Raw genomic sequence first — 13958 nt, forward strand, 5'->3', positions numbered from 1 at the left:
GTGGTGCCCAGAACTGGACACAGTATTCCAGGTGGGGCCTGACCAAAGCAGAATACAGTGACACCATTACTTCCCTTGATCTAGACACTATACTGTACTTTTAATGATGAAGTCTAAAATTGCATTGGCCTTTTTAGCTGCCGCATCGCACTGTTGACTCATGTTCAACTTGTGGTCTACACTTGGACTCCCAGATGTCTTTCACATGTAGTTTCATTCAGCCAGGTGTCCCCCATCCTATATCTGTGCATTTCATTTTTCCGCCCTAAGTACAGTACCTTACATTTCTCCCTGCTGAAGTTCGTTTTGTTAGCTTTGGCCCAGCTTTCTAGTCTATTCAGGTCATTTTGAATTTTGATCTTGTCCTCTGGGGTATTAGCTACTCCTCCTAATTTGGTGTCATCTGCAAATTTTGATAAGTATGCCTCCATTTCTGTCATCCAAGTCACTGACAAAGATGTTGAATAACACTGGCCCCAGGACAGAGCCCTGTGGGACCCCACTGGTCACTTCTCTCCAGGATGAAAAGGAGCCATTGTTCAGCACCTTTTGAGTTCGGCCAGTCAACCAATTATAAATCCACGTAATAGTTACCTTGTCTGGCCCACATTTTACAAGCTTGTTTGCAAGAATGTCATGGGGAACCTTGTCAAAGGCCTTACTGAAATCAAGATACCGTATACTATATCCACAGCATTCCCTTCAAACGGCGGCGGCGGGGAAGCGCCGCAAAGCGGCGGTTTGTATCCCGCCACAGATTATTGCCAATGGCTCTGATATTATTCAAATTAGTCATTCAAATGCATGTGAAGCAGGGGGATTGATACATGTGCGATGATGCGGATTTTGTAAATACTCTGGATACTCCAGTAAAAACCACAAATCATTATTCTGCAGAGTTTAAGAAGTGCCCCCCTCACAAACTGTGAATTGTGTGTGGTCAAATCACATTTTATTCCTCTGGAGGATGAGAAGTATTTTAATTGTGTAGAGAATCCCTTAGCTAGATGTAAGGGGGTCAGGATCACAGCCTAATACACACACACAATTTCTCAAATCCTTATGTTTTAGCATAACAGTAGAGACCAAAATTGTATTTTACAAACTTCATTATAAAAGCCACAGTTCCAAAATTCTAACAAAGTTGCACGGAAATTTGCATGGGTGGAAAAATCCTTTATACGTATTGGTATCCCTGCATTACAGCACAATCCTTCACATATCTACTAAGTCCTGATGAGTCCAATGAACCTTACATTAAGTGTCCAATGACTTTATCATCAGTCTCATCTCTCTTTGTAAACCACTTAGGGAGTGCTTAAGTTCACTGATAAGCGGTATAGAAATGTATTTGCTATTGCTGTTGCTATTGCTATGATTATAGAGCAGTTTAGAAGCTGATCAGTATTAAAGTTTACTATTGCTATAAAGTGTAAGTTTAGGGTGAATAAAGGACACCTAATGTGGGTGTCAAACCAACTTGTTGAACTTGGGCAAGTCACACTCTCTCAGCTTCAGAGGAAGGCAAAGGCATACACTCTCTGAACAAATCTTGCCAAAAAACCCTGATAGGTTTAATTTAAAGTTGCCTTAAATTGGAAACCACAAGAAGGCACACATTAAGAAGTGTGGGGCAGCTGTAACAAATGCAAATCCCATCCTATAAATTAGTAGAAAGGGGAAAAACCCAATTTTATATATCATCCTACCACTTTAAATTATACATTCCAGCTTGAACATACCCAGTCTTGTTGGATTTTAGAAGCTAGTCAGGTTTGGGCCTGGTAAGTATGTTGATGGAAGACCATCAGGGAACACCAGGTATTTTCAGCTAGGATTAGGGAAGAATCCTACCTCAAATACTGGAGAGTTGCTGTCAATCTGACTTGAATACTCTGGACTAAATGGATCATTGGTCTGACTCTTTGTAAGACTTTACGGTGCATCAGCATTTCTGATATGGTGCACAGTTCTGGTCACCTTATATCTTAAAGACTAGAGATGAATGAACAAAAACAACAAACAAAATTAAAAAGATCCTGGAAATCCTCTAACTCATAATACTTGAATTTGGGATATCAAAAGAAACTGACCAGCAGGACAATATGCACAATCAACTAATGTAATCTATTGCAATACCATGTGGTACTGGGGCAAACCAATCAGTCTCTATATGTTCTGTGGCATTTCCACATGTAGTCAGTTCCAGGTCTGCTTTGATTAATTTCTACATCAGTCTGCATAGTTTGAACTGCACAACATTTTCATTTATTTTTACACATAAGATCCCATTAAACGTGTTCCTGGTATGCATTTTCCTTAATACTAGGTATGTTTGGATACATATCTTACTATTTATTTATTTATTTGAATTTATACCCAACCTTCCTTCCAGAATGATATCTCCCTAAGATGCTTCTTGTTTATATGTAACCTTCTACACATCTTTTTGAGCTGAGGACTGCTCTTCAAAGAATAACTTTGTTCCTACCTGGGAACAAAGGTGTAAAATAGGATGGTTCATTTAAAAATATACTCTCTCTCTTCCATTCTTACCAGTAGTGTAGATGGCTTTAGAATGGGTAGACAAACTGATGGAGCACAAGCTACCTATTAATGGATAGTATTCATTATGACTTCCTATTCAATCTTTTAACTTTAGGACAATACACTAGACCTTTAAAACCTAACATATATACATAGAAATAACATACACATCAGTCTTAAATAGATACTTCTTGAGAAAATGAATTTGCTCTGAACAATTTATAAATAGCAAAAGCACAAGCATGGGTTGGTGGTAGTATGTTTCCCTTCTGGTTCTGATCTTTAGTCATTGCCCATATTACGAGCAGTAACCTAATTCCTAAAAATTCACACTGACTTCATTAGTCTCAGCAGGGATACCAAGGATTAATTTAACAAACAGAATAACCTCTCAACCCTGGAGGTGGTTCCTTTCAAGATCAAGAGAGAGCTTTCAATCATTCATCAACTAGTAGTAAGATGGGTTTTACCAGGCAGTTGGGTCAGCACTGTTATAAAACATGAAAAGTGCAATAGCAGAAAATCTAAAGATAACATCAAAAATCTAGACGTGTCTTCGTTCTACAATAATCTTTACAACTATTAATTTTCATCTAATCCATGCTAATATGAAATGCCTATGACTAAGGGGTCAGAATTCCTACAGTTACCTCTTGCATGTCTAAAAATGTCAACAATTTAGATTATGGGCATTGGTAAACCCATAAAACTCCATTTGCGGACATGCCTGAAAGGCTGTAAATTAAAAGGACTGTCAATATAATATAAATTACATTTCCTTAGTAATGATAACTTCCAACTATTTTACAAGATCTGCTGATAGAATACCTTCAATTCCACATCAAGCTACACACTATGCAATGCAAAACTGTCTTCTAATAAGGAAAAGAAAAAGAAGAAGCTGTTCTCAGAGCAAGAGAACCAATCAGTTCCTCCTCTCCATCAGGTTGTGGTGTCTTGTACTTCAGTCATCTTACAAATTGTAGCCCTGGTCAGGAAATGAATCACAGGAAGAAATGCATCTCTGTTGGAATGGGAGGTGTATTAAACCAAAATGTTTTTTAAAACAGCTCTGTGAAGTACTCATGGAAACATCTGAAGCCACATGTTGAAAGAATTTACGACTACTTTGGTATGCAAACCCCACTTTGGCTCATCTTGCAAACCTTATCCCCCCCCCCCCCCCCAATTACTCATGGTAATATACCAAGAGCATTAAAATGAATCAACAAGTCAGCTTCTAAATGCAAAAGAGATTTTATGCTGGGCTTGAAGAATTTTTTCTCCCTGTTCTTTGTGCACTAGAAAAGGGAATCACTTTCCATAGGTATGAACACAATTTCATTAGCCCGTGCTGCTTACATGTGGCATTGATTTCTCTTCATAATGAACAACATGTTTGCCAATAAAATCCAAGGGAGGAATGTCAGAAGGTGATAAAATTAAAGTCTTTCAATTGGAAAAGTTTCAGGAAACTATGCAATGAGAAGTCAACCTTTGAGTGCATGAAGAACATTTGTTGTAACTTGACTGCAGGCATATCTTCATATTAAAATGCTGAATACCTCCATATGGTTAGAACCCCATGGTGCATATCAGTAGCTGAGCAACATTAAAGGCTTACACTTAGTAATACTGCTCAGTGTGCACTCCACCAGGACTGACTAGGGCAATAAGCAACTGTCACAATCTGACCACATAATTCATGTTGTTGTTGCACTTAAATCATTTCTGACTTATAACAGTCTTAAGGTGAATGTATCATAGGGTTTGCTTGGCAAGATTTGTTAAGAGACAGTTTGTGCCTTGCTCTGAGGTTGAGAGAGTGTGGCTTGCCCAAGGTCACCAGTGAGTTTCCATGGCCGAGTGAGGATTTGAACTCTGGTCTCCAGAGTTCTAGTCCAATTTTAAATCACTACACCACATTGGCTCTTATACCTTAGTTCTAAATGTGTTTGCTGTCATATCAGAACTGCCACTGGGGGGGGGGGGAGGGTTTTGTGCTGGTGGCCATAGCTCATATGAAGCTGTGATATTACGTAGAAGACTTTCTATTTGTGAAGCATCGGAAACTGGAATAGTAGACAGTAATGCCCTCAAAAGCCAGCATTATGTAGTGGTTTGAGTATTGCACTACAACTCTGGAGACCAGGATTCGAATCCCCACTCAGCTATGGAAACCCACTTGCTGACCTCAGGCAAGTCACAACAGTCTCAGCTTCAAAGACAGGCAAAGCCACCCCCACCCCACCCCAAAAAAAATCTTACCAAGAAAACTCATGATAGGTTACCTTAGGGTTACCAGAAGTTGGAAATGACTTGAAGGCACACAACAACAGGCTTACCTTTTAAATCACTGCTACAAGTAATAGGCAAAGAAAGCCTTGTTTTCTTCTTTCAAGAGCAGAATTTGGAAAAGTTAGTTTTGGCCATGCTGACTGGAGAATTCTGGGACCTGTACTCCCTCAAAAGATACAGAGCACACAGATGGGTTGTAATGATACTTTCTGCCCTTAGCTCATTTGTAATCCCAATGTAATATTTTTACAGCACCTGCATCAGCACATGTTTTCCCAACACTCTGCTTAACAACTAGTATATCCCATCAAAAGCATTTACATCATGCTTGTCCCATCAGGCTGTCTTTCTGTATTCTGCCTGTAAATGTAAAGCAAACAAGCAAACTACCAAACACACACACACACACACACACCAGGCAAAACTGATGAGCTATGGCACATGGTTGATGGGTTCTCTCCCAATTGATGGATAGGCCATAGGTTGTGCACACTGATTTATGTGCTGCAATACCAATTCACAGCATGGGCTCAGGAGACACTTGAAAGAACTATAAGTAGTATTTTCTTTTACACAGTATGCAGATAGTGGTTATGCATTGCCTATAAGGATTTAAAAAAAATAATAATTCAGAAACAGCAATCTAGGACAATAAAAATGAAGTTCTCTAATGGACACTATCAACCAACTGTTATCCTATATTCCACTTTAGTAAGATGTCAAACGTATATTGACAGCTGGCCTGAGTATTCAGATATTTCCTTTTTTCTCTCTCTCCACTTCCCCCAATATTTGGAGTTCCATGTCAAATGCCAAGTCAAATGCCTTCACCCTGAAGAACTACATGATCTAATGATCAATTGCTGAAAAGTTGCAAATAGAATACAGATTTTTTTCAGTGCTTTAGGTCTGACAAGAACAAGAATTTCATTTGTATTTCATTTATGAGTTCTTCCATTTGGAAGATGTTCAACAAGCAGTGAAGAGTGCAGAGCGGAGCAGATCTGTCAACTATCCAGATTTTCATCTCTTGTACCACATTCTCTACATAAATTATGTTAAGCACCACAAAATGTGAACCTATTCTCCATCTTCCCAGAGGTAAGACTGGAATTAATGAATTTGTATTTTCTTCCTAGAAATTCTAGACATAAATCAGTGCTACCTTTTGGACATTATGGCCTTGAAAGAATTTGGTCTGACTGGCACACTTTTACAGAGCTTATAGAGTACAAAGAGATTAGAATTCTAAAAACTGATTAAACTAATTTTATTGTACACTGCTCTAAGATCACAGGACTAGAGTGGAATACACAAGGCTTCGGTTTAGACAATTTGAAGGACTGTTTTTCCTATCTGAGAGTGCATATATAATGTAGAAATAATGCAGTTTGACACCATATTAACTACATGGCTCCATCCTACAGAATCCTGACATTTGTAGTTTTGTAAAGCACCAGCACACTTTGGCAGAGAAAGCTAAAGACCTTGTAAAACTATCAATCCAAGGATTCCATAGGATGGAGCTACAACACTTAAAGTGATATCAAACCACATTATTTCTACAGCATAGATACATACTGAGTCTCTCAGAGTCTGGAGGAGGCGTGTCTCTCAATTCCACCAACCTTACAAGCAGATTGGCTGACTGTCCAAGGAGGTGATGCGATAAAAACATTGCTTCAACTCATAATAAATGCATCTTTCAGGGAGGGAAAATTTCTGGAAAAACTTAAACAAGCAGTGGTTAAGCCACTTTTGAAAAAACCCTCCCTTGACCCCCTGATTCGAAATAATTACAGACCGGTCTCCCTCTTATCATTCTTGGGCAAGGTGATCGAAAGGGCAGTCGCCACCCAACTCCAAGGTGTCTTGGAGGAAGCCAATTATCTAGACCCATTTCAAACTGGCTTTAGGGTGGGATACGGAGCTGAAACAGCCATGGTTGCCTTAGATGATCTCCGTCTGGGCATCGACAGGGGATGTGTGACCCTGTTGGTGCTCTTGGACATCTCAGCAGCCTTTGATACCATTGACCACGGTATCCTTCTGGAACGCCTGAGTTAGGTATCGGGGGCATTGTGCCAGTGGCTCCGTTCCTACCTCTCATGCAGATTCCAGATGGTGATGCTGGGGGACAGCTTTTCCTCAAAAAGAGAGCTGACATCTGGTGTCCCTCAGGGCGCCATTCTGTCCCCCATGCTGTTTAACATTTACATGAAGCCGCTGGGAGAGATCATCCAGAGACATGGGGTGTGGTGTTATCAGTACGCTGATGACACCCACATCTACTTCTCTATGTCTCCGACTGTTGCAGTGACTAAGGATGGCGTCTCTCCTCTGAATACCTGCCTTGAGTCGGTAATGGGCTGGATGAGGGAAAACAAACTCAGGCTGAATCCAGAGAAAACGGAGGCACTAGCGATAGGTACCCCTGGCCCGGGGAAAGAAATTTGTCAACCTATCCTGGATGGGGTTACACTCCCCTTAAAGGACAAAGTTCGCAGCTTGGGAGTACTCCTGGACTCGTCACTACAGCTGTCATCTCAAATTGACGCAACAACCAGGAGTGCCTGTTATCAACTTCAGTTGATACGCCAGCTGCACCCCTGCCTGGACCAGAGACCTTAAAGCAGTAGTACATGCACTGGTAACCTATCGTCTTGATTTCTGTAATGTGCTCTACATAGGGCTACCCTTATGCCAAGTTCGGAAGCTTCAACTGGTTCAAAATATGGCAGCCAAATTGGTCATTGGTACCTCCAGATTTGACCATATAACTCCTGTTTTAAAATCACTCTACTGGCTGCCAATCAGTTTCCAGGCACATTATAAGGTGCTGGTTATTACCTTTAAAGCCTGATATGGCTTAGGCCCGAGTTACTTGCAGGAATGCCTCTCCCGACACAGTCCGCCCTGCACTCTCAGAATATCTGGAAAAAATCTACTGGAAATACAATCTACCAAATTGCACACGACTTCCCAAAGAACTATTACTGCTGCTGCCCCTAAACTGTGGAACAGCCTACCGGAAGAGATCCGTCTTACCCTAGACGCCTTTAAGAAGGCAGTCAAGACGGAGCTCTTCCGGTGGGCCTACCCTCCTCATCTTGATTAGGACATTCCCCTCAAAGAAGACTCTTTGTGTATAACCACTGATGTATTTATTGGAACTGGATGTATTTATTGAACTGTTGGATTTTATGATTGTATGATATGTTTTTATCAGGTTGTAACCCCGCCTCGATCCGTAGGGAGAGGTGGGGCAATATAAATAATTTTTTTTTAATTTGGTGGGAACCTGAGAGAGGGCCCTCTCTGTGGCTGCTCTCAGATTATGGAACTCTTCTCTTGGGGAGGCCATGATGGCTCCTTCTTTGCATTCTTTTTGATGACAGGCAAAGATCTTTTTATTCCAGCAAGCCTTTGGGAACTCATTCTTTTACGAGAGAAGGACTTTTTTGTGCTTTAATTCTTTATTTTCAAGTAATATGTCAAATGGTGTAAATTCTGTTGTTAATGCAATACTGTTTTAGTCCCAGCTTTCGCTGTGTTTCTAACTATTGGTGTTTGGTTATAATTTTCTCTCTTTTGTAAGTTGCCTTGAGTCCCAGTTTGGGAAAGGTAGGGTAAAAATAAAACAAAGGGTGGATAGATGGTTGGATAAATATAAATATTTTACTAAAATAAATAAAGCAGTCTTGTGATGTTTACACTAATCTTATCCCCTCTCTCCAAATATAAGGCTAAATTACTGGGGGTGGTGTAAGATATGGACTACAAAAGTGGATGGATGTTTTTAAATGTTTTAGGCAAGAGGCAAAACAGGTTCCTTCTATTACAAATTTCACAACTGCTCAACTATGGAAAATGCTTTCTCAAGATCTCCTATGGCATTCTCATGAAATGCAATAATGGCAAATAATAACTAGGACTGAAGAGCCTCTAAGCTGACCATGAGCTAGACAGGCATGTCTGGGTAAAAGGACCTATCTGCTTTCATATAGGCAAGAGGGAAGTTAATAAAACAAAAGCATGGAATGCAAAAGCAGAGCAGAGGTCAGGGTTCAGCTCTGAAAGTGAGGGGTGGGTGCATGTGTTCTGTGTGGGGTCTGCAGGAACTGGCTTAACAAGCTGTGCTGCTTGTTTTTCCTTTGCAACCTTTTCTGATGTTAGTTCACGGCAAGAACGAAGACAGCCAGTTTCCTTTGCAAGCTACATTCCAATATATCACCAAGGCATGCCTCAGCATTATATAGAGCAGGACCTGCTTAGCTCCTTTATGTGCCTCTTGAATGGGGTGCTGCAAGCCAGTTTATAAAATACTCATTAAAAGGCTTGCATCATATACCAAGGTTCTCATCCTTAATACTCAGTGCCCTCTAACCTGGTCTTTCACGGTTCAGCTCTGAAAGTGAAGAATACAGATGAGAGAGAGACAGAGAATGTATTATTTTGTAAATACACACACTGACAAGGAGGAGGGAGGGCATTTATGCTAAAACTGCTTTATGTCCGGGCACCTACTTTCCACCCCAGCAGTGTTTGAGAGCTGCACACACTGCTAAAAATGCATTCCCCTCTGAAAGCCAAACAAGAAATAGAAGTTCATTTCTGCTTTTTTTTTTTTAAATGATATTTTAATGCTAATCAGTGAGGAAGGCTCTGGGATCTCTTTAACAGGATGACTTGCTGTTCCTGGGGACCTTTCACACCACATAATTACAGCACTATGATTCTACTTGTATTGCCATGGCTGAATCCTATGGAATCCTGGGTTTTATAATTTAGTGGGGTATCAGACCTCTATGGCTGAGAATTCTCAGCCATGCCCCTCCTTAAAATGGAAATCCCAAAATTCCATGGTGGAATCATATTATATTTGTGTTGTGTGAATATGCCCCTGGAAGCTTCCAGGTGAAGCTATTTCTCCCTTTCTTTTAGCCAGAAAATAGGTGTACTGAGGAATCTTGACCATAAACATAGCATTGGGAAAGGGCACATGCAGCCCCAGGACATACAATGCCTACCCTGTCATTAGATAACTAGCAAGTGTGCTCATCTTTTCAAAGACTGTTCTTTCTTAGCTTATCAGGATATCTTTTACCTTTACACCCAATGCCTCTCCTGAGATGACAGACACTGTCACACCATTCTGTGAAGGTTTGGGTATTTCTTTGCTTTTCAGTTCTTGGTACTGAGGTTCAATCATCTTCTCAGAGCTTCTCAAATTGACCCACAGCTGTAACCCATGGGCTGGCTCTTCAGAGCAGGGCATCTCTGCATGCAGAATCCCGCGGCCAGCTGTCATCCACTGTGCACAAGGAGAGAAAAGAATAGATGACAGAGAATTACAGTACTTTTTAAAAACCAGAGTGATGCACAGCCCAGAACTTCTGCCGCCTCCACCCGCATAAATGTATACTGTTGTTGTTGTTTGTCTTCAAGTCATTCCCAACTTATGGTGACCCAAAGGCAAACCTATAATGGGTTATTCTTGGCAAGATTTGTTGAGGGGGGGTTGCCTTTGCCTTCCACTTTGCCTTCCAAACTCACCCAATGGGTTTCTATTGCTCAGTGGGGATTTGAACTCTGGTTTCTAGAATTGTAGCCCAATGCTCAGTCCTCTACACCACACTGTCTCTCATGAATGTATATAAATGTATATAAAGTTAGTTACCATCTTTATACATAATTTGCCTTAGAACAGGAAACATCACCTAAAAGAGGAGTGGAGACTGTGTTTTTTTAGATGCTGTCAGATTGCAAGATTGGTAATAACTAGTCAGCATAACCATAACTAGTAAAAATGATGGAGGATATAGTATAAAAGAGATGGGTAGCTACATTCATCACTGTGGTAAAATTTATTTATTCAGCCTAGGTGAAAGAAGACATATTCCAAGTTCCTTCTGAGTGATCAACCAAAAATATGTCATTTTAAAAGTCAAGAATCAAAATGATCTCTATAAAATTGTGGCTTGTTCAGAATATAAATATCCAAAGGTTTCTGAAAATACTGTATAGAAATGCAACGGGAGCTGTGATGACTATAAACAAATTCTGAACTCTTTCTTGTTTTATACCTTTATTAGACAAAGCAAACAGGCACTAAATTAAATACTCTAGCTTTCAAAGCTCACAAACAAAAATATTTTTCTTATAAAAGTATGCCAGGGAAGGAAAGTGACAGAGTAGAGTCACATACAGAAAAACAGAGATGGTTCAGAACTTCAGGCAAGTCCAAACTTGATTTGCTGTTATGACAGCTAGCACTAGTATTTTACTTCCTAAAGACTGTGTGTGTACAGTCGGCTCTTCTTATACACAGATTTTTTATACACAGATTCAAGCATCTGTGGTTTGAAAATGTTGAAAAAAGTATAAATTTCAAATATCAAACCTTGATTTTCCATTTTTTATAAGGGACACCATTTGGCTATGTCAGGCCCGATACAGACAGGCCAAAATAAAGCTGTTTTGGGTCACTTTGGAGGTATGCTGTTTTAATGATGCATGCATACTAAGAGTCCAGAAGTTGTGCCAAAGCTGTGCTCCACTTCTTAGTATTGGATCGTGGCTTTGGCGCGGCTTCCAGACTCTTAGTACGCATGCATCATTTAAACAGCATACCTCTAAAGTGACCCGAAGCAGCTTTATTTTGGCCTGTCTGTATGGGGCCTCATTATATTTAATGAGACTTGAGCATCCACGGATTTTGTTATCCATGGGGGTTCTTGGAACCAAACCCCAGCGTATAACAAGGGTCCACTGTATATGTGTACACATGTATATCTTCAAATTGCCTGTTGGCTTATAATGACCCCATGAATTTCATAGAGATTTCTTAGACAAAAAATACTCAGAGGTGGTATTGCCAGTTTCTTCCTCTGAAATCTGGTTTACAAGCTATAGCACCTGGTCTTCATTTGTGGTCTCCCATCCAAGTACTAACCAGGGCTGAACCTATTTAGTTTCCAGGATCAGCCAGGATCTAGTGCCTTTAGTGTTATAGACTATAAAATAGGCCACATCCTGAAGGACCATGAGGTAAAAAAAAGAAAAAGAAAGGCAATAAAATTGGGTTCTTCATTTAAAAATACCAAGAACACTTATCCCTCTCCCAATGAAAACTGAGACTTTAAATAAATTTGGAAATACTAACACCTTTTCCAACAATCGTTTCTTCCCTCTTTAGACCCAGGCCTATCTTTAATTCCATACTTCCAAATTGGGACCATTTTATTCATTTAATAGTATTTGTTCATTTTTTTTCTCTTCGGGTGATGAGATATAAAAGATAACTGAGCATTTTTTGCTCTCATATTCATATAGAAATGTAGTTTGGTGGTGTAGTTTGAAGAAGAGTGACACTACACCTGGCCTAAATGCCTTATTCTGCAAAACAAAATGTACAACAGCTCTGTTCTTTTGTATCCGTACACCTCAACCTCCAACCTTCAACCCCCTTGACCTAACTCCTCTCTGAAAAGAAACCCCAACAAACATAAAATAATATTTGTACTAGTGTCATAACCATAAATTGGGAAAGTTTCTCTTTGGGCTGCAACTCCCAGAAACTCACAGCCATCACAGTCAGTAACCATGCTGGGTGGGAGGCTTTGGGAGCTGTAGTCCAAAAAGTCACTTTTCTAAAATCTGGTTATAATCCACCATAGGTCAGGATGCAGCACACTGATGGGTCTTGACTTATCTGCTGAGGATCAGTGATCTACAGTGGGCTCCCACTCTTAGATCCCAAGGCGGTGTTGACTTCTAAATTCTGTAATTGCCAGCCAGCATGACCAACAGTCAGGGATGATAGGTCTTGCAGTCCAACAACATTTGGGGACCCAAGGTAGGGGACCACTGTTCTACAAAATATATTAGAGCAATCATGAAGAAATATGGGCCTGTTACAGACTGCCAAAATAAAGCTGCTTCAGGTCTCTTTGGAGGTATGCTGTTTAAATGATGCATGCACCCTAAGAATCCGGAAGCTGCAGCAAAGCTGCACTCCAGTGCTTAGGAATGGAATGTGGCTTTGGCGCAACCTCCGGACTCTTAGGACCCATGCATCATTTAAATAGCATACCTCCAAAGAGACCCGAAGCAGCTTTATTTTGGCAGTCTGTAACAGGCCATGGACTGTGATAGACTGCAGGCCTTCAAAATCAGCTTCAATAGGAAAGAACAGGGTTGAAAAATGACTTTAAAAATACTTAATTAAAATAATCTCCCGCAATTCTTGACACCTTGGCATACCTGCAGATCTCCTGGGTCTAATCTACCTGTATGGCCACAAAAGTCTTCATGGGCCATGGATCCACCTGCCAGTAGGTATGTTACCTGAAAAACAGAGATGGTTTAGAACTTCAGAGAAGTCTAAATTTGATTTGCTTCTTATCAAGGCTAGCTCAAAATATTTTCCTTCTTGAAATTTTGTTTGTTTGTTTTATTTATATGCTAACTTCATCCCAAAGTGGGACTCAAGGAAGATCACAAAAGAAATCAGTTAAAGCCCAACAAAATAATTTTAAAAACAATTAAAATAATCACATTTAGAACAGTACAAAATTATTACAAAGCATCCAAAAGTTAATAAATAAATAAACATATAAATAAAGCGCACGCACACACCCACCCACACCCAAGAAGAAGCCTCCTTATGCATGATTTACCAATTAAAAGCCTGCTTAAACAAAAAGGTCTTTGTCTGCTGGCAAAAGGAAAGCAGGGATGGGTCAGCTGAGCCTCTCATGGAAGGGGATTCAGGAGGTGGGAGAAGCCATTGAGAAGACTCTCTCATGTCCTCACCAAGTTGAAATACAGTAACAAATCCCACAGCCTGAAGTCAAGGTATACAGTACCTAAAGCCCTCTGTTATTTTGGATCATGAGAGCCAAGGTGCAGGAGAGGTGCTTGTGGGAGTTTCTGTCCCATGAGCTAAAATAACCGCTTGCTTTAGGTATTGTGTATCTTGATTTCAAGCTGCAGAATTTGTTATTGTATTTCAGCTTGGTGAGGACATGAGAAAAAGCCTTCTTGATAGCTGCTTCCATTAAAATCACCTTGGCAAGATTTGTTTAGAGGTATTTTGTGGGTTTTTTGGC

The 13958-nt window shown here is 40.2% G+C and overlaps 1 protein-coding gene across 1 annotated transcript in view; it reads right to left on the minus strand.

Moving 5' to 3' along the window:
- The window catches only part of PIR (pirin), a 44407-nt gene that overhangs the window by 13621 nt on the left and 16828 nt on the right, over window positions 1-13958 (minus strand). Inside the window, exons 4-5 of the mRNA XM_089511661.1 lie at window positions 13111-13194; window positions 9953-10159 (exon numbers count right to left, since the gene is read on the minus strand). Coding sequence (XP_089367787.1) covers window positions 9953-10159; window positions 13111-13194 — 291 coding nt within the window. The remainder of the gene's footprint in view (window positions 1-9952; window positions 10160-13110; window positions 13195-13958) is intronic.

The sequence above is a fragment of the Sceloporus occidentalis genome, unplaced genomic scaffold (assembly GCF_023333645.1).
Source record: "Sceloporus occidentalis isolate IW3139 unplaced genomic scaffold, rSceOcc1.0.p SCAF_2, whole genome shotgun sequence".
NCBI lineage: Eukaryota > Metazoa > Chordata > Lepidosauria > Squamata > Phrynosomatidae > Sceloporus > Sceloporus occidentalis.